This window comes from Microtus oregoni, unplaced genomic scaffold, assembly GCF_018167655.1.
Source record: "Microtus oregoni isolate MIOR12 unplaced genomic scaffold, Mior012 000023F_ref0000262, whole genome shotgun sequence".
In the NCBI taxonomy this organism is placed as follows: Eukaryota; Metazoa; Chordata; class Mammalia; order Rodentia; family Cricetidae; genus Microtus; species Microtus oregoni.
In genome coordinates this window covers 28,882,902-28,904,160 of record NW_024543082.1, presented here as the reverse complement: position 1 = coordinate 28,904,160, position 21,259 = coordinate 28,882,902, and the positions used below count along the sequence as shown (strand labels likewise).

Here is a 21,259-nt window from a genome sequence, read left to right as displayed (position 1 = left end):
GGATGTACTCACTCATATTTGGTTTCTAGCCATAAACAAAGGACATTGAGCCTATAATTCGTGATTCTAGAGAAGCTAAATAAGAAGGTGAACCCCAAGAAAAACATATAGTCATCCTCCTGAATATTAACCTTCATCAGGCAATGAAAGGAGACAGAGACAGAGGCCCATATTGGAGCACTGGACTGAAATCTCAAGGTCCAAATCAGGAGCAGATGGAGAGAGAGCATGAGCAAGGAACTCAGGACCGCGAAGGATACACCCACACACTGAGACAATGGGGATGTTCTATTGGGAACTCACCAAGGCCAGCTGGCCCGGGTCTGAAAAAGCATGGGATAAAATCAGACTCGCTGAACATAGCGGTCAATGAGGACTACTGAGAACTCAAGAACAATGACAGTGGGTTTTTGATTCTACTGCACGTACTAACTTTGTGGGAGCCTAGGCAGTTTGGATGCTCACCATACTAGACCTGGATGGAGGTGGGTGGTCCTCGGACTTCCCACAGGGCAGGGAACCCGGATTGCTCTTTGGGCTGACGAGGGAGGGGAAGTTGATTGGGGGAGGGGGAGGGAAATGGGAGATGGTGGTGGGGAAGAGGCAGAAATCTTTAATAAATAAATAAATAAATGAAAAAAATAAATAAATAAAACCTTTTATGTTGCTAAACAATAACTTTAAAAAAAAAAGAACTACTTAGAGAGACCCTGTCTGGAAAAGTAAATAAATAAGTAAAACAAAATAAATTTTTAATGAAGAAGAAAAAATAAATAAATAAAATAAAATAATAAGATATAAAAAACATAAAATGTATAACTTTCATTGATTATTGATATCAATTTTTAATTAATGAATGTAATTGTTTATGTGGAAACACCAAGCTAAGAATATTAAAATCTGGAGATCCAGTCTTTTCAAAAGATGAGTCCATGATATATTACTTAATTCCAAGAAGTCTGTCCCAAATACATATTTATATATAAGCATCACTAAGTTAATCCAACAGTCTGTTTATAAACATTTTTATTATATATACATATAGGTGTGTGTTTCTGCATATGTATAACAACAGTGATTGAATAATGAAAGGACATGCAGTTGAGACGGAGTGAGAGACATACGAGGAATTTAAGGAAGTAGGAAATGGAGGAAATTATGTAAAAATATATTTATTTATGAAATAATACACAAATACATATACACATATAATATGTATATATACACATATATATGGGGAGATGAATGCTAAATAAATGATAAATAAAATCATAAAATAATTGAAATATACTACTCTTCTATTAATTTAAAATCTACTTCCTCTGAATTTTTTTCTCTATAAATAGTGGGGGAATATATGAACAGTGTACTCAATATATGAATATCTTAGGAGGTAATCTATACTTGCCTTTGGTTTATGCTCTAAAATGAGTTTCTCCTGTGGAAGCAGGTTATAAATCTCATTTAAATGGGTTAGTAACACCACCAAAAGGAAATTCTGATTGTTTAGTTCTTTCAGAATTCAAGACCTAACTCAATTTTTCCTATAGGAATTAATAAAGTCACCTTTAAAATATGTACAAATGATCCAGCAAAACTTAGACTTCAGACTTTGCCTACAGTCCTATGCATTGTTAGTTTCTAAGTTTTCACAATGTTACATAGGGATGTCTTTTCTCTCAAAGTATTTCCATATGTTTCTTCTCCATATTTCAAATTTACATTAATCAATAAGCCAATTTATTCCTTCCAATATTTAAAAAAATCACTGAAATTTTAGAAGTATAAAATTAAACCGACTTTGATTTTTACATGTTAATGCTAATTAATCAATTCATAGTAAGAGTGTGATCTCAAAACCACAGTTTTCACACCACATTGTCAATGCATCTTATAGAAAATGATGTCATCTTTTAAAAATAGTGACTAATTAATAAAATAATTTTCCTAATAAATAATGACTTCTTGATTTGTTAGATTAGTTTTCTAGGTGTAATTATTGTTGTGTGTGTGTGTGTGTGTGTGTGTGTGTGTGTGTGTGCATGTATCTGTTTGGGTATACAATGAGGGGTTGATGGTATGTGTACCTGTTCACATGTATGTTGAGTCAAGGTAAGGCAATGAGTCTTTCTTATATCCTTAAGACAAGCTCTCCACTGAAACTTAACTTCACTGGTTTTGTTAAAAGCCTTTAGGTTCTACAGTACCTCACTTCAACAGTATTTTATTAAAAGTGTGAAACCATGACTACTTTATGATATTGGTAATAGGAATCAGAAATGATTGTTTATGTTTGCACATTGAATGCTCTTTTCCCACTGTTCAATCTATCCAGCATTGGATGTGTAATATTTTAGTACTCATTAGAAAACATTATCAATCTTTTCCACATGATCTTGATGGCATTCTTTATGTCCTTATTCCTGAAAGTGTACACCATAGGATTAAGAAGTGGTGTTATGATAGTTGCAAATACAAATGCATTTTTTTCAGAAGAGAAAGCAGATGTAGGTCGTGCGTATATTAAAAAACATGGGACAAAGAACAAAAGCACAGCTGTAATGTGTGATCCACAGGTGGAGAGAGCTTTAAATCGCCCTTCAGAGCTTTGGGCTCTCAGAGAGTACAATATGACACCATAGGAGACAAGCAAAATAGAGAAGATTATGATACTGATTGATCCACTGTTAGCAAACACCAAAATAACAAATATGTGTGTGTCAGTACAGGCAAGCTTCAGTAATGGGAACAAATCACACATGTAGTGATCAATAACATTGGGTCCACATAAAGGCAATTGCAAAGTGAAGATCACTTGTACAGTAGAATGTAAAAACCCACCTGCCCAGGATACGACCACCAAAATGCCACAGAGCCTTCGGGTCATAATAGAAGTATAGTGTAAGGGCTTGCAAATGGCCACATAGCGGTCATAGGCCATGGCTGACAGGACAATCACCTCTATCCCAGTGAAGAAATGAATAGCAAACAATTGTATCATGCAACATTCAAAAGATATGGTCTTCGTCTCATAGAAGAAGTCCACCATCATCTTGGGTGTGACAGTAGAAGAAGTGCATGCATCCAGTAAGGACAAAAATATTAAGAAGAAGTACATGGGGGAGGCAAGCAGTGCAGGGCTGTAGATGATGGTCACCACAATTATCATGTTGCCCCAAATAGTTGCAAAGTATATCAACAAAAATACAACAAACAATATTTTCTCAACTTTTGAGTTCTGTGAAAGCCCAAGCAGTATGAATTCAGTGACAATGCTCTGGTTTTGCATTATTCTTAAGAAGATGCTGAAGTAAAATCTTTTCACTTCTATCTGAAATTATGAGAAAACAATATATCACTCAAAATCACCATGTACAAGTTAGTGTTTCCTTGATTGCTTTTGCCATTAAGAAGAAAATGTTACTTTTATAGCTGTAGAGATGCATAACATATAGTACTGAATTGAGACATATTTTCAAATACTGAAAACAGGTCCATTAAAATACTGGAGATTAAAACATCTACTTGGCTTAGAGGACAGCAATAGCCTATCTTTGAAGGGTCAGCATTCATCATTCACTATGGCATTTTTGAAATGAAACTGTGAAATGCATTTTTTATTATTATTCTTATTATTACAAATTTTCACCTCCTCCCCACCTCCCATTTTCCTCCCTCTCCCCCTCCCCCTCCCTCTCCAGTCCAAAGAGTCGCTGCCCTGTGGGAAGTCCAAGGTCCTTCCCCCTCCATCTAGAAATGAGTGAAGAACAGAATCTAAATTTGTATTGACTGATAAGAGCACTACCTCATCTACCAACAGAAGAGACAAAATATTTTAGGACACACTTTAAAATCATAGATTCAGCTTAAATGTTTGTAAAAGTATGAGGTTATTGGAGCTTCCAATAACTAAGTCTACTATTTATAAAACAGAAAATTCTTTGAGAAAGCATTCAGCACTCCTCATTATACATATGCTGAAATGTTGGAAAAATTTTTCATTTTAAAACATAACAAGAACTTTATAAAACATATCCTGTTTTTATAATGGAGAAGTGAAATATTCAAAAAAACCCCAATTGCTCCAGACTTAAAAACCTAGTCCTAGTCAGAAATATATCACAGTGGTTTGTGTGTTTTAATTTTTCAAAATTTACAACCAAAACTTTCATGATAAAAAATTAAAGAGATCCACCTGAGACTTTAGAGACTCAAGCATTATCATCCATGTTGTCTCAACATAACCAACATGGTGAAGTATGAGAATTTTTTCCTTTCTAAGAACTTCAGGAAAGGGATGTTCTTTCTAATTTCTTTTACTCTCTAAAGGGTAAATCATAGTCTTCCCGTATCCTTATGCAAATGAGACACCTTGAGTAGCAGAGTAAATGATGAAGAATCAGAAGCCCAGGGATCAATCAGCAGTGATTGAAAATTGGTCACAACTTATAGCTGAAAAAGGGAAACTCACCTTCAAATGTAGTTTCATCTTCCAACTAAGTTATTAACCAAGTCATCTGCTTTGGAATTCATAGGAATTCACTATGAATCATATACATTAAATTTTACCTGCTCATATTCAGTGATTATATGGTCAAATTTGCAAATGTAAAAATGTTAGTCATAGTAACATTTCTTTACAATGCTCAATTAATAACAATTGTAATTAATTCACAAGAAAACTAAACTGTGTCATCTACAGAAAGTAATACCACAAATTGTTGTGTAAATATTCCAGCATCTGACAACCCTAAAACCATCTATAAAATATCCTCATGTGTGAATATATATGTAAGCATATACATATTCATGAGTATAGTTTTGTATGTACCCATGTCTACTGTTACAGATATATGTTCATAAGAAAAAATGTGTTTGTCCTGAGAAGAAAAAATGAGATGTTTCAGTGATCGACATCTAAAGAACCTAGATGTTATTTCACATGATTATGATTATATCTAGTGACAGTTTATTCACTTTACAATAGTCATTTGCATGATGTCCTAAGGTCAGTTCCTCACTACTATGTGCAAGATAAACTCCATCCACTTACATGATATATTCAAGGAAGCAGTGGTCTGAAACAATCCTATAACCTCACTGAATCAGGCAGTAATCATTTACTATAATATAATACGATCACTATCTAGTTTACTAGTTGTCATTTAGAGATAAAGTAAGAGAGACAAAGACATAATAAAAAGCCACAATGTTACAAGTCACAGTGCCCATGCAGGGAGGGTCAGAATGAAACTCAGCGTTTCACATAATGAAAATGCAAAGGAAAATAAAGGCTACTAACACTCTTCACTCTGCTGTTTTCTCAAAATGCTTCATTATCGCTTGTCTTACTCTTTTTGGAAGATAGGTAAAGACTTCACTGTTCCCTCTTATTGCCTTGCTAATGGACTTCTAAAACTTCCCTTTTCCTATCTGGGTCATTTTTCTCATTTTAAGTGAGACCAAGTCACAACCATGAGGATTGAAGAAGTTTGGATCTTCAACTAATTGAAGTTTCCAAGCAGGTCAGAGGCACTTCTACCACCTAGAGAAAGTTAAGTAGACATATATAAACCAGTGGACTTCACATTGACTTAAGGCACTCTTCCTGATATTATAGTGTCCTTACCAGTTCCATACTAAGTGTCCAGTTATGGAAAGAGTACGTTTTACATTTTTTATTAATAGCTATGTGGTTTAGACAAACACCCAAACTAACCTGGTTCCTGTATCATCATCTTTATAAAACATTAAATATACTATTTTCAAATCAATGGTATCAGAACAGTAAGGACATTTGTGTTACTTACTGAAAATTAAAAAAACAACAACAACAAATTAACTACTAGGGGAGAGCTAATGGAAGGACAGCACTTATGACATTTCTCTAATACTTGCTTTTATTTTCAAGACAACACATTGAAAATGTGTTTAATTTTATTATACTTAAAGAAGCAGATGTTCAAAGGAAAGCAAGAAAGAGAAAAGGAGGAAAAAAAGAAAATGGAAAGAAAGAAAAAATTCTCACTCGGACAACTGAATTTTGGGTACCTGAGGAATTCTTAGTTGACAAGCACTGGATTCTGAGCTCTGAAGATATCATTTTAACCACTAATGTATTCATTACTCATCATAATATAATGAAAATATCCACAGTAATAAAGAGGAGTCTGAACACCAGAGTGTATGAAACTCTATACACACGGCAGTGTACACTATGCTCTTAGTTTGCTTTAAATAGAGAATCTGTATAGAGTAGGCATACAGTATCCACACTTAAAGTACTTCATATAATTTAATGTCATCAGTGAAAATGTTGAAATGTACCTTAATTAGATCACCATTTATCACATATGTGAAAAGTTTGAAGTTAGGTATCACCTATCATTTCTGGAGAAGTCTATCCAGTAGGTAACACAATTCTGTTTGTATCTGACTCCCCTGCACACCTGAAAGAGAAAACAGTGATTCTGGAAGTTGATGCAAATCTTGTTAGCATTGCTTCTTGTATTCTGATATCATCATCTTCTCCATATGCAAGAAAAGTGAAGACACTAAGGCTCTCTCCTCTGTTGTCAATGGATTTATAGAGATTTCTCTGAGAAGTCACCAGGTTGGGAGACTGATTCTTATTCCTCTGGGTTTTTATGATTTCTTCATGCATGAGTTTATAACACATTTTTTGTGCTTGAACACTTGAATGTTTAAACACTTTTTATTAATATAACTAGAAAGATCTTAATTTTTCTAAAAGAGGGTTCTTTTAAATTTTCAATGTCTGCCACTAGAAAGAATTTTGTAATTGTTGTCTTATATTCAATACTTTTAATTTTATATGTTCATGGAAGTTATTCTTCTTTTGAATGACCAGGTTTCTATCTGATGATTTCACTCAATACTGTATTTAAAGGGATAACAGTGCTGTAAAGTGAATGGAATACAAGGTTTCTCTCATGACCTTAAGAAAAATGCATGGGTACTCACCAAACATAATAGAATATGGGTTCTTTCATAAGTAACGTTTACATTAATCCCTATTGGTGAGCATATTGTTTGAGAAATAAACTATCAAAGACTATTTTTCAAAACAAAACAGTTTATGAGAAGCTATATTTAAAGTATATGCTAATTTGAATACTTCTTACTCAACCCTAAGATTCTTGAGCTTGTGTACCTCTAGCATTTGTGGTTTTGGGTTGGGGTGTCTTTTTCATTCCACAGTCAAGGGTGAACTTGAATCCATAACAAACTTTCTCTCTTAGCATCCACAACAGTGGATTTATAGGCTTGGGGAAAATCTATAGCATATATCATAAGTCAAGAAGCAAAGTAGAGTTTCTAGAGATTGAAAGACATCGTGTATCTTCACAAAATCTGAAAGTTACTTGAAGACCACTTTAAGTTAGGGGATGCAGTCTTTGCGTTGCTGCTTGAGAGAAAAATTAAAAATTGTCTCATAGATCATTTTAGAGGTGGGGAAATCCATATAGTCTGTAAGATTGTACAGTTCTTAAGCATTGATTTGTACACATTCAAATCTGTTTATACTTCATGTTAAAAAGTAGAAATTATGTGACTTATGAAACAATTGTGAATAATGGCACTCAAACAGCACCAGTTTAAAAGTCTATGAGTTTAAGAGGAATTGATTATTTTCTTTTAACATAAATGACATATCTCTGTCTCAAAACAGAATAATTACCTAACATTAATTACATCCACAGTAGGTGATAAGAGATCTTCAAATGTCAGTATTCAATGATAACAATTTCTGTATCCCTCTCAATTTAAACTACTAACAACTTACAATTCATATTCTTCCTACTTTACATAATACTTTATCATTTTTTCTCTAAGAAAGTGTATTTTAATAAATACAAATAGCATTTTGAAATTGCATTAGGACAGATAGTAGAAGAAATTATTTTACTTATTTATGACATTTATGTGTATTTTGTAGTCAGACTTCCTTTGAAATGTCAGCTCCTGATAAATGACTTGGAGACTTCATACTAAGTATAAAAGCTTGACCTTATCTTAGTATTTTTCTCTACAAGCTATGAAAACTTAAATGAACACATATCTATTAATTTACATTCTGCCACAAGGCTTATTATCTATCCTCATTACTGTGTGACTGACTTCCTTCATTTCTCTGTGAATCCCACCTCTCTTATTCTTCCCCCTAGAGCCTCTATCTCCCCAGAAGTGCTACTTATCCTCTCCTGCCTAGTTTTGACCACCAAACTCTTTATTAAACCATTCAGAAGGTACCTTAGGCAGGTGAGATAAAATAAAGACATCTTCATAGGGTGAGATCAAATATCTCACAATACAGTAGAAATAGTATAAGTCTAAAGTTCAAAACATAAAACTTAAAATAAGAGAGAGGGAGCCAGAGAAATAATTAATAACTTCAGACAATTGTGGATCTTGCAGAGAAGATATATTTGATTCACAGAACCCTCATGCTTGAAAATAAGCACCTGCAATTCTAGTTTCAGTGGAACCAATGTCTTCTTCTGCCCTTGGTATGCAGTAGGCACACACATGATGCATATACACACATGCAGGCAAACATGCATGGAAATGGATACTATAAAATAATCACACACTAGCTTAGAATTGAGTATAATAAAGGGTTCTTTATTTAGAAGTAGATTCACAGATCACAGTCCTCTGCACAAATGGGGAACAGGAACTGAACCCAGCAGTTGAGAGAACACATGCAAACTTTATGGCTGCATTTATAGTATAAAAGATCACCCCCAAGTGGGCTGGTATCTTAAAGGTTATTGACTTAAGGAGTTCCTGCAGCATATACATATTCAAAAAATTAAAATTATAAAAAATAAATATAAAAATAAATACGGAGTCACAAGAAAATATAAACTACAAGATTTTGAGATGGTAATCAGATCTATAGATGTTAATTCTACAAATTCTTACTGATTTATAATCTCATCTTCCTGTATTAAATTTGTAAAATTTAATAAACAGTTGAATTTTCGACAAATTGAAACATGAAGTAGATTTGGCAAGAACTACTTCTCCCTCTCTTCCTACTCCTCAGAGGCAAACAAAGAGTAAAACCCTTTGTCTCCATATCCACACCCCTTTATTTCTCTCTTTAGAAAAGACAAGCACCTATGAGAACAACCAAACATGATAATATTAAACAAAATAATATAAAAAACATCACATCAAAAATGAACAAGAAAAGTCAACAGAAGAAAAAGTCCTCAAGATAAGGCACAGGAGTCAGAGATTCACTCAGGAATCACATATAAGCACTACACTGGAAGCTATAATACATACTTAGAGGATCTGTATGTATATGTATAATAAATATTTTGTCCCATGTTAGTCCTGTGCATGCTGTTTCACTTTTTGTGAATTCATATGTGTTTTGCTCATGAAGAGTTAGAGTAGTGGTTCTTATCCTGTGAGTCATGGCCCTTTTGGGAATAGCATATCAGATATACTACATATAAGATATATACATTATGATGTATAAAAGTAGCAAAATTACAGTTCTCAAGTGAAAACAACAGTAATTTTATGGTTGGTGGTCACCACAACATGAGGATCTATGTTAAATGATCACAGCCTTAGGAAGATGAGAATGACTGATTTCAAGCTTTTTGTTTTCTTGGTGTTCTCCTCTACCTCTGGCTTTTACATTCTTTCTGCTTCCTCTTCCACAGCATTTCCTCAGTTCTGAGGGAAAGTATTTGATAGATACATTATGTTTGGGCGTGAGTAGAAGTTCTCACATATTTCACAGTCTGCAAAATGTCTTACTGAGAGTCTCTATATTTGTTCCTATATGGTACAGGAGGAAGTGCCTCTGATTATGGTTAAACAAGGCATTGATCTATGAATATAGTAGAATAGCATTGTGTGTTAATTGTTTTATCATTGCATTACCCACTTTTAGTTTTGTTTTTTAGACCAGTTGCATTTAGGTTGACCCTAGATCCCTGGACTATCTAGTATAGTGTTTTTGGTCACCCAAACAATATTGGGTATGGGTCTTATCTGACTGAGTGGACCACAAGTCAAATCAGTTACTGGATGGTTATTACAACAAACTTTGTGCCACCATTATAATAGCATATTTTGCCAGCAAGTCATCATTATAGATCAAAGGGTTTGTGACTGGCTTGGTGTTTATGTTTTTCTTTTTTTTAGCAAGAAGAATACTTGCCTGTACCAAAGGTTCTACTTTCTATAGTCTAGAATGTAGGAGTAAAGACTCTTTGTAAGTACCAGGTAGATAACTCTATGTTCAAAGAGTTTTGAAGATGTTGTCCTCAGCAATGGGTCTTTTTCAGAGAGAAGCCTCTTGTCTTGGCAATGGCCTGGGTTGTTTGAGTATTCATATTGGATCCCTTTGACCAACAACTCAGATAATCCAATCTCTGTTCTGGAAGCTTCATTTGATCAAAAGAAATGCAGAGTTGGGACTTTGTTTTTTCCTTTATTTATTTAGATTTCCTTCATATATGGATATATTTTAGACTATAAGGTTTCCAGACCAACCCTCATATGGTCCTTAATTTTAGCTTTCTCTCCCCATATCATCTCTCCTTCCCAACTTGGTCCTCCCATTCCAAGTATCTCCATCCATCCATAATTATCTAGTCTATTTACCTTTGCTAATGAGATCTATATCTGTTTCATATATTTCTTACTCTATACCTACCCTCTGTGATTCTACAGAATATAGCTGGTTATCATTGACTTAATAGCTAATATCCACATATAAGTGAATATAAAACATATTTGATTTCTGGATCTGGAATAGATAAGTCAGGATGACTTTTCTTTAGTGTCATTCATTTGCCTGAAAACTTGTGCTATGATTATTTTTATAGCCAAATAATATTTCATTGAGTAAATGCATCATACTTTCTTTATCCATTTATCTGTTGATGGATAACTAGTCTATTCCAAATTTCTCACTATTTTAAATAGAGCAGCAATGAACATGGTTGAACAAGTTTCTTTTGGGGATGAAGAAACATCCTTTGTTATTTTCTAAAAGTGGTATAGCTGAATCTTGAGGTAGTTGAATTATCAAATTCCTGTGGAACCACCACACTGATATCCATAGTGTCTGTACACATTTGAATTCTCAATAAAAATGGATGTTAATCCATATTATTGGTACATGAGATGTCATTTGTTTTATTGATCTTATTCATTCTGATAGATTTAAAATAAAATCTCAAAACAGTTTTGATTTTCTTTTTCTGGGGACTAGATGTTAATCATTTCTTTTAGGGTTTCACATCCCTCTGAGTTTCCTTCACTTAGATTTTTTTGTTTATATCTGTGCTGAATTTTTAAACTGGGTTATTTGTTTTCTTGATATTAAATTTCTTGCATTCTTTGTATATTTTTGGATATGAACCTTCTGAATTGTAAAAATATTTTCCTATATTGTATATTGCAACTTTGTCCAAATGACAGTATTCATTGCCATGCAGAAACTTCTTAGTTTCAAGAGGTCCCATCTACTAATTGTTAATATTAGTGCCTATGCTAAAATATCTGTTTAAAAATTATATTTTCCTGCATCAATGAAGTCAATGACATTGCTTCCTTTCCCTTTTGTCAATAATCAATATAGCTGGTTTTATGTTTAGGTCTTTCATCCATTTGAACTTGAATTTTCTGTAGGGTGATGAGTATGTATCTATTTGTATTTTTATAATGCAGATATCAAGTTTGTTTAGCACCATTTCTTGAAGATGCTTCCTTTTTCCAGTGCATATTTCTAATCTCTTATAAAAATAATCATATCTATAGGAGTATAAATTTAAGTCTGCATCTTCAATTTGATTCCATTAGCTTCCAATATAAATACCTTCTTTATAGAAGAATGTGCTCTCTTTCTAAATAGTGACTAAAGTATAAAGTAGTTATCTAAACAGATAATGACTATTCTTAACAATACACTTTTGAAGTGTGATTTTCTTTGTTTGTGTTATGTATTATGTGTTTGTATTTGGAAATTAGTGTGTCTTCAAATGAACAAGTCAACAAAGCCTGGATAAGGACACTGACTTTGTCCATCTATTCACCTGTATTAATAGAGACTTCTCATTTGTTCCTGGCCACTCAGACCCAAACAGTAACACAGAAATGGTTTAAATTACAATGCTGCTTGTCTAAAATTCCAGGCTAACTCTTATATCTTAAATTAACCCATTTCTATTAATCTGTGCATCACCATGGAGTTGTGGCCTACTGACAAAATTCTAGAATATCTGTCGTCTGTGGTGGCTGAATGGCTTCTCACTGACTCAGCCTTCTTTCTCCAAACATTCAGGTTAGTTTTCCCACCTAGCTCTACTCTTCCCTATCACAGGCCAAAGGAGGTTCTTTATTCATTAACCAATAAAGGCAACACATATACAGAAGGACTTTTCAAACCATTTCCCTTATTACGCTCAAATAAAAAGGAAGGTTTTAGCTATAACAGAGTAAAATTACAAAAAAGAAAACAGGTATTAAGCAAAAATTAGAGTTACAATATGTATACCTACTTTATCATATCTTTTATCATAACTAAGCAAAACTATAATTATAACTCTCTCTTCTTCAACTCCATCAAGACTGCAGAAGGGTATAATATTACCTAAGTTAACAGGAAGTGCATTGTAAGCAGCTTTCAAAACTCTAGAATTAACAAGACATCTTGCTACTTGGACAGCCACCCAAAGTATTTCTGTAATATTGGGACATTCAGTATTCAACCTACAGGCCATAGTATCCAGCAGCCATTTCCATGAAGCAGAAACCCTGAAGACTGTCTCAATTTTAGGCAAGTTCAGCATCTATTTTTTTTGTGGGCCCTGCATGTTCTGTTCATACAGCATAACATCACGCAGCCCAGGCAAGAGCAGTTTCTTGTCCAAATGGTTAACCAATGCCATAAGGAGCCTCTTTGATGCCCATCATCCTCATGAAATAGATTGGCACTGCCAGGGGCAGATGTGTCTCATTGTCACGAAAAATCTTAAGTTCTTAAAACATTTTAAATGCCATATTCTGTAGGTCTTTGAAAGGTTTGAAGATTATCTATCTAACTGAAATATAGCTCTATATATCTAGAAAATCTAACTAAAATAACTACAAATTTGACTATTATCAATAATTATATATTAATTTGTATTTCTTAATTATACATTATATTTTTAAATGAGCTATATAAACACAATACCTTAATCAAGAGCAGAAATATCCATATAACAATTGACCTACATTTTGTATCAGTAGACCAAGATTTATTCCATTACAACTATAGAAAATATAATTTCATGGAGAAATAAAAATATATACTTTTGCTGTTGTGTAAAACTCAGTCTGTGGTAGAAATCAACATGACCTGGACCATTATTTGGTATCTAAAATGCATAAATGAAAAATTTAGCAACATTAAAAAAACCACAATTTTTCTCTTAACCATTTCTAGTGAAATGATCAAAAATAACTGTGTTATGAAGATCATGATTGATGTGTTTACATTAACTGCCCAATTAATTTGCCAAGCCATACTTCAATTTAATTTTTTAGGTAAAAGGATAATAAAAAAAATTCCACACGTATAAAAAGAATTCCAGGGCTGGTGAGATGACTCAGTGGTTAAGAGTATTGCCCGCTCTTCCAAAGGTCCTGAGTTCAACTTCCAGTAACCACATGGTGGCTCACAACCATCTGTAGTAAAGTCTCGTGCCCTCTTCTAGCCTGCAGGCATACATGGAAACAGAATATTGTATACATAATAAATAAATAAATAAATAAATAAATAAATAAAATATTTTTCAAAAAAAGAATTCTAATTATTTCTCCAGTTTCATCTTCCCAGGAAATACTTCTTCTTCCTTCTCATTTAAAAAAAAAAACTACTGTACATCTCCAGTTTCACCAGGAAATTTAAAACTTAAACAACCTTATGTGATCAGTCATCAATATAACAAAAGAGCATGTTAGTCCAAGGACTGGAGTACAACTACAGTATTCTCTAGCTTAAAAGGAATGGGGTTATCACAATGCCCTGGGGCCATTCTACCTGAAGAAGAATCCCTCTATTAATATGCATGGATACAGAGTATGGCTGTTACATCATCACTAATTTAAAGTTAAAAGACTATCTGATCATAATAGAGATATTTGTTAGAATATTTGGAACAAATTCACATCCAGCAATCTCTTCCAAAGAAGTTTCTTCCTTAGTCAAGTCACTAAAGGAAAGAGACTCTGCAAAGAGATAAGATCTGATTTCTTAGTAACCTATAATATAAAAAAAAATTTCTGATCTACAATGACTGATAAAATCTGAGTTGTAAATTACCAAATATTTATTAAGAACAAAATATTTAGAGCATTCTGAAGGACAGAGTATTTCCATTCTCCTCTCTAACACCCAAGCACAGCCTGACATTTTTCTGCAAGACTCATTCCAACCAAGGGGCTCTGTGTACAAAGCCAGAGGACACAGAACTTCAGACTTCTGCAGCTGGCGCTGTAGCTCTTCAGAAGATAGTGTATGTTCTGCACTGCTAGACTGTAGGTTGTAGTTAAGACCTGAATCAGTGTCAGAGGAAGATGTAAGGATATTCATGGTTCCAATTATTTCATTTCATTTCAGTAAACTATGAATTGAATTAAATTATGAATTGAACAACAAAGTGAATACAGGAAAAGCACAATAATTTTCAATATATGAAAAGTGCCTGAAAGGCCTCTGCTGCTGTTTGTTTGCCTTGGCTCTCTATAAGCTCCAGTGAAAAGTTGCAGTGTACTTAGATAGACACTGAATTTTTTATGTCATAAATACCCATATAAACAATCTCCATAATAAGTTGTCTGTTTTTAACTTGCAAACAAATGAAATAATACCAGCTATCCCAAAGATTATATGTATTTTTCTAAAGTAATCACTAAACAATATTGTCTGTCAATTGAGGAAATGGTGAAATATACATAACACATATTTAGTTCTGTAAAAATTATCAAGGTATAAAGTCATTTATGATTATTGTATCATTGCAGAATGAGGAGCTAATATATAGAACAGAAGAAATATACTTGGAGGAAATAAAAACTAGCATTTGGTGTTGCTGGATTTATCTCATTTCTATTGAAACTGTACAGTTTCAAATTGAGAACTGAACAGTTTTTGAAAGAACAGATCACTGGATGAAGTTGTTTAATGGATGTAATTGCCTAAGTCTCTCCTAGGAACTGCTCTTTTTAATATGACTGAAGTGAGAGCGTTTGTAGATCACAGGGTGCCTACAAGTCAAAATTGGATTTTGCTTCATTAAGAAAAATATATAGCAATATTAGCATAAAATATTGCCTCCAAATATGACAGTTTTGTGGTGATACTCTATAACCCAGATCTGGTAACATTCCAGAATAATAAGAAGACATTATGTGTTTATTGAAGGTGTAAGTCACAAAACAATCCCACACCAATTTGTAATTATGACTAATAAATTCGTTATTTAGTTAAAGGGAAAAAAAACTTATAGACAACAGCCCTCTGAGTGATCAGGAAAGGAGTCTAGTAGCAAGAAGCAAGAGAGTGAGCACATGGCTACTGCTGCTTTTTTTTGTAATTAATATTTTTAATTTTATTAAACTTTACACATTCACATAAATTTATTTATACTTGTTTTCTTTGTTGAACAATTCTTTTTTATTATCTTTTTTATTTGTAACCCTATATATCCATGTTGTTTTTCTCTCTACTATATTTTTGGTCCTACTTTCAGTTTTTTTTCAACAACTAAAAAATATATATATATGATATAGGTATGAATAATTTGCATTAGTATAGATTTAGCTTTATTGATAGAGATTTAAGGTCAATTTTGTTATATGTATAAGTGTTTCTGATTTTGATTAAGGCATTGTGATTGTGTAGTTCATTTAAATATGTAATGTATAATTAAGAAATATAGGTTGTTAATGGATAATCATCGTTAATAGTAAAGCTTGTAGTCATGTTAGTTAGATTTTCTAGATATATAGAGATATATTTTAGATAGACATTCTTCATGTCTTTCAAAGATTACAGAATAGGACATTTAATGATTTAATAACTGAGGACATTTCATGACAATGAGACACTCTGCTCCTGGCAGCACCAATCTACTTCAAGAGGAATATGGGCATCGAAGAGGCTCGTTATGGAGTTTTGATAGCCATTTGGGCAAGAAACTGCTCTTGCCTGGACTATTGCATAAACTGGACACAGAGAACCCGCAGAGAGAGGACTACTGAACTTGCCTAAGGTGAGATGATCTTTCGGGGTTCCTGATTCATTTTGAAAGAGTCTGCGAGACATTCTGCAGGACACAACAGATAGTGACTGAACTGACTTTGAATTTTCCTGCTTTATGGAAATGTCTGCTGGATACCATGGGCCTGAAGGCTGAAGATGTATGCCCCAACGGTACAAAAGAACTTTGGGTGACTGTCCAGGCAGCGAGATGTCTTTGTCATTTCTAGAGTTTGAAGTTTCTTAGTTCTTGTTTACTTAGGTAATATTATATCTTTCTGGTGTCTTTGATGGAGTCTTTGATGGAGTTAAGAATAGTTAGTTATAGTTATAGTTTTCCTTAGTTATGATAAAGATTATTGTAACTTTTACTTGATAACTGTTTTATGTAATTTTGCTATGTTAAAGTTAAAGCCTTATTTTTTTGTTTAAACCGAAAAAGGGGAAATGATGGAGGAAGGTCATTGGCTAATAAAGGCACTGCCCTGGCCCATTTTATTGGTTAGAGGATAGGTGGGAGGAGTAAACAGAACAAAATGCTGGGAGGAAGAGGAAGTGAGCTCAGAGACTTGACAGCTTTCCTCTCGGGAGCAGACGCCTCAGAGAGAGACGCCATGCCCCGCTCCCGGGATGAAGCTCCAACCCAGGATGGACTAGGCTAGAATCTTCCCGGTAAGACCGGTTCTCACAGATTATTAGAGATGGGTTGATCGGGATGTGAGAATTAGCCTGTAAGTGCTAGAGCTAAAGGGCCAAGCAGTGCTTAAAAGAATACAGTGTCTGTGTAATTATTTTGGGGCATAAGCTAGCTGAGCGGGCGGCTGGGGTGCTGGGGAAGCGGCCCCGCCACCCTTATTACTTCATATATACTGCTGCTTTTTAAAGCAAATGAGACCATGCCCTAGTGTGCTGGTATCTTAAAGGCTATTGGCAGAAGGATCAGAAGGAGCTCCCTCAGCAGTTTGTCACTTAGGAAGTAAAAAGAAACATTTCTCAGTACCAAATATTAAAAGTAGAACAATAAGGAGAATTGGTAAAAAGAGGTTGAAGGCTTTAAAAAACAACAGAAAGAGCTATGGGTGTTGTCCTAAAAGACAATAGAAAAAAATATAATTTTCTGCAATGAAGTGGACTCTGTTAAACAAACTTGAATTGTTTGTACAATTTTTTAGACAATAGATCTGACACTTATACTTACCAAAAAAATAGTGGAAGATAAAAAGGAACTGAAAGATAAGATTAAGGAAAACTAGATGACACAGATAAAAAGAAGGATCCATCCTTTTGCTTCGTATAAGAAACACACCTCTGTAATAGAGTTTGTAGTCAGGGACTGTGATGCCTCCAGAAGTTCATTTATTATAAAAGATTTTGACTATCCAGGGTATTTTGCTTTTCCATATGAAGTTGAGTACCTTTCTTTCAAGGTCTGCCACACTGAACCTCATAGAAGAGAAAGTGGGAAGTACACTTGAACGCATTGGCACAGGAGACCACTTCCTAAATATAATTCCAGCAGCACAAGACACTGAGAGAAACAATTAATAAATGGGACCTCCTGAAACTGAAGAGCTTCTGTAAGCAAAGGACACAGTAACAGACATAATGACAGCCTGCAGAATGAGAAAAGATCTTCATGAACCCCACATCAGACAAAGGTATGATCTCCAAAATATACAAAGAACTCAGAAACATCAAAAGAACACATAACCCAATTAAAAAAAATGGAGTACATACCTAAACAGAGAACTCTCAACAAAGGAATCTAAAATGCCTGAAAGACACTTAAGGAAATGTTCAACATCCTTCATCATCAGAGAAATGCAAATCAAATCAACTTTGACATTCCATCATATACCTGTAAGAATGGACAAAATCAAAAACACTGATGACAACTTATGCTGGTTGTGGGGTAAAGGGAACACTTCTGCATTGCTGGTCGGAATGCAAGCTGGTATAACCCCTTTGGATGTCAGTGTGGTGATTTCTCAGAAGATTAGGAAGCAACCTTCCTCAGGACCCAGTAATACCACTTTGGGTATATATCCAAAGGATGCTCAATCATGTCACAAGGGCATGTGCTCAACTATGTTCATAACAGCATTGTTTGTCATAGCCAGAACCTGGAAACAACCTAAATGCCTCTCGAACGAAGAATGCATAAGGAAAATGTGGTACATTTACACAATGGAGTACTACACAGCAGAAAAAATGATATCTTGAATTTTGCAGGCAAATGGAAGGAGCTAGAAAACATCATATTGTAAGGTGAGATAACCCAGACACAGAAAGACAATTATCACATGTACTCACTCATAGGTGGTTTTTAAACATAAAGCAAAGAAATCCAGTCTACAAACCATGTTCCCAGAGAATTTAGACAACAATGAGGGCACTGAGAGAGACTTACATAGATATAATCTACATGGAAAGTAGAAAAAGACAAGATCTCCTAAGTAAATTGGGAGGATGGGAACCTTGGTGGAGGGTTGAAGGGGGAGGGGAGGACCAGGGAGGGGAGCAGAGAAAAATGTAGAGCTCAAAAATATCAATAAAAACAAACAAACAAACAAACAAAAAAGAAACATAATTCAACTTCAAAGACAGACATTACCTCAGAGTAAAGGGTTGGGAAAAGATTTTACAATCAGATGAACCTAAGAAACAAGCTATCCTACTACCTAACAAATTAGACTTCAAACTAAAAATAACCAGAAGAGATGAAGAAAGATATTTCATATTTTTCACAGGAAAATTCATAAAGATGAAGTCTCAATTCTGAACATCTATGTTCCAAATACAAGGGCACCCACATTTGTAAAAGAAACATTACTAAAGCATAAATCACATATCGAACCCCATACACAAATAGTGGAAGACTATGGTATTTTCTAAATACCTGCTCTTAAACTCTATACTGCATTGCTGTAAACTCTTTGATTATGGGTTATGATATTTTACCAGTGGAAGGTAGGAAGGAACTATACTCTTTCAAAGTACCATGACCTCTTAAGGAGACAGACATTGTAAAATAGTATGGCATTAAGCTTTCTAAGCTAAGAACATTTTTTATTACTACACAATAATAGCAAACACAGCAGCACATGTGTTCATATGATTTTTCAGTGTGAAAATCAGATTTGGCTATTTTTCTATGTATCTCCATTATTTGCTTGTATTTTTTGTATAAACCTTTCTATATGCCCTTCATCATTAATATTAAGACAGCAATATTATTTTTATTTAATATTAATATTCTAAGAAATTTCAGCATAATTATATAAATAAGATCCCTTTCAAATAAAAAACTAAAATTTATATTTTGAATATTAATGTGCCATTAATACTGTGTGAGGTAAAGAATGAGCAGAGTTGCTACATATTACATCTTTATTCCTAAAAAGTGGTAATAAGCTTTCTCAGTTCTCAAAAATCAACTACATTTATTTAAGATATACAAATGACATTTCCATTAAATAAAATAAGTTCCTATTAAATAAAATAAATTATGCGACATAAATGTATAGTATGTGCAAACAATTTTGATACCAAAATTTAATGTACATTTTTCTACAAATTCAGAAAATCTTAAAAACGTATGTTTCTAATGAGAATAATTCACTTAATAATTGTTTTTGCTCTACATAGTTATTACCATTGAGGAGAACTTTCTGTTATATAGTAATTTTTACCATTTATTTTTATTTATTTTGAAATTTTATTGTTTACACTTTTTGAAAATTTTATTCAAGTGTACTATATTTACATAATTTCCCCCTGCCCTTTCCTCCATTGAACTCCATCCTTGCCACACCAGTTTCTCAAAAATTTCATGGCCTCTTATTATTTAGTTATTATTGTTTCATATGTATATTTGAATATTTAGTTATTTATAAATACAACTTGATGAGTTGATTTAGTGTTGTTTGTGTATATGTTATCTAGAGGTGACTACTTGAGATTGGATAGTTAATCAGGGTAACAGTCCAGATTAATTCCCTTTCTTAGTAGCCATAATTTTATGACATTTCTTTCAATTCATTTCCTTTTTCTTGTCCAAAGTTTTCTCATGGCATTTTTCATCTCTGTATTTCTCAGCGTATATATAAGGGGGTTCAACATGGGGGTGATAACAGTATAGAAAACAGTCAATGATTTATCAATTGGTAAAGTAGAAGGAGGTCTCACATACATAAAAATACAGGGAACAAAGAAGAGGACTACCACAGTGATGTGGGAGCCAGAGGTGGATAAGGCTTTGCGCCTCCCTTCCTGACTGAGATTCTTCAGAGAGTGGAGAATGACTCCATAAGAAATTAGCAACAACATAAAAATAATAACACAGATTGCCCCATCATTGGCAACAACTGTAAGGCCAATAACATAGGTGTCAGTGCAGGCCAGTTTTAATAAGGGGTACATATCACAAATGAAGTGGTCAATGACATTAGAACCACAGAAAGGAAGGTTATATACAAAGAGAAGTTGGACTACAGCATGCACAAAACCCCCAACCCAGGCCAGCAGAAGGAGCAGAACACACACACGTTGGTTCATGATGGTCAGATAATGCAACGGTTTGCAGATGGCCACATACCGGTCATAGGCCATGACAACCAAGAGTAAAATCTCAGCACCACCAAATAAGTGTCCTATAAAAAGCTGTGTCATGCAAGCTTGGAAGGAAATAGTTTTCTTCTCATAAAGTAAGTCTATAAACATATTTGGTGTAACTGTGGTTGAATAAACAGCATCCATAAATGATAAGTAGCCAAGAAAGAAATACATGGGGGCATCTAAACTTGGGCTGACCACAACAGTCACAACAATGAGCAAGTTGCCTGCCATTGTCACAATGTAGATAACCAAGAATAGAACAAATAATATTTTCTGGCCTTCAGGACTCTGAGTGAGACCCAATAGAACAAACTCAGTCACATTGTTTCTTTGTTCCAT

At 33.9% G+C, this 21,259-nt stretch overlaps 2 protein-coding genes across 2 annotated transcripts; both read right to left on the bottom strand.

The window, feature by feature from the left end:
• Positions 1-2,353: 2,353 nt before the first annotated feature.
• On the bottom strand, positions 2,354-3,319 carry LOC121461860 (olfactory receptor 4C15-like). Its single transcript, XM_041673193.1, has one exon. The coding sequence runs from the start codon at positions 3,287-3,289 to the stop codon at positions 2,354-2,356; it is 936 nt and encodes a 311-aa protein (XP_041529127.1). The 5' UTR covers positions 3,290-3,319.
• Positions 3,320-20,341: 17,022 nt separating this feature from the next.
• LOC121461758 (olfactory receptor 4A15-like) lies at positions 20,342-21,259 on the bottom strand. Its single transcript, XM_041673016.1, has one exon. The coding sequence runs from the start codon at positions 21,257-21,259 to the stop codon at positions 20,342-20,344; it is 918 nt and encodes a 305-aa protein (XP_041528950.1).

What these genes read in the sequence shown, in the direction of transcription:
- LOC121461860 (XM_041673193.1), bottom strand. Translation starts at nt 3,289, where the DNA reads ATGCAAAACCAGAGCATTGTCACTGAATTCATACTGCTTGGGCTTTCA.
- LOC121461758 (XM_041673016.1), bottom strand. Translation starts at nt 21,259, where the DNA reads ATGGAACAAAGAAACAATGTGACTGAGTTTGTTCTATTGGGTCTCACT.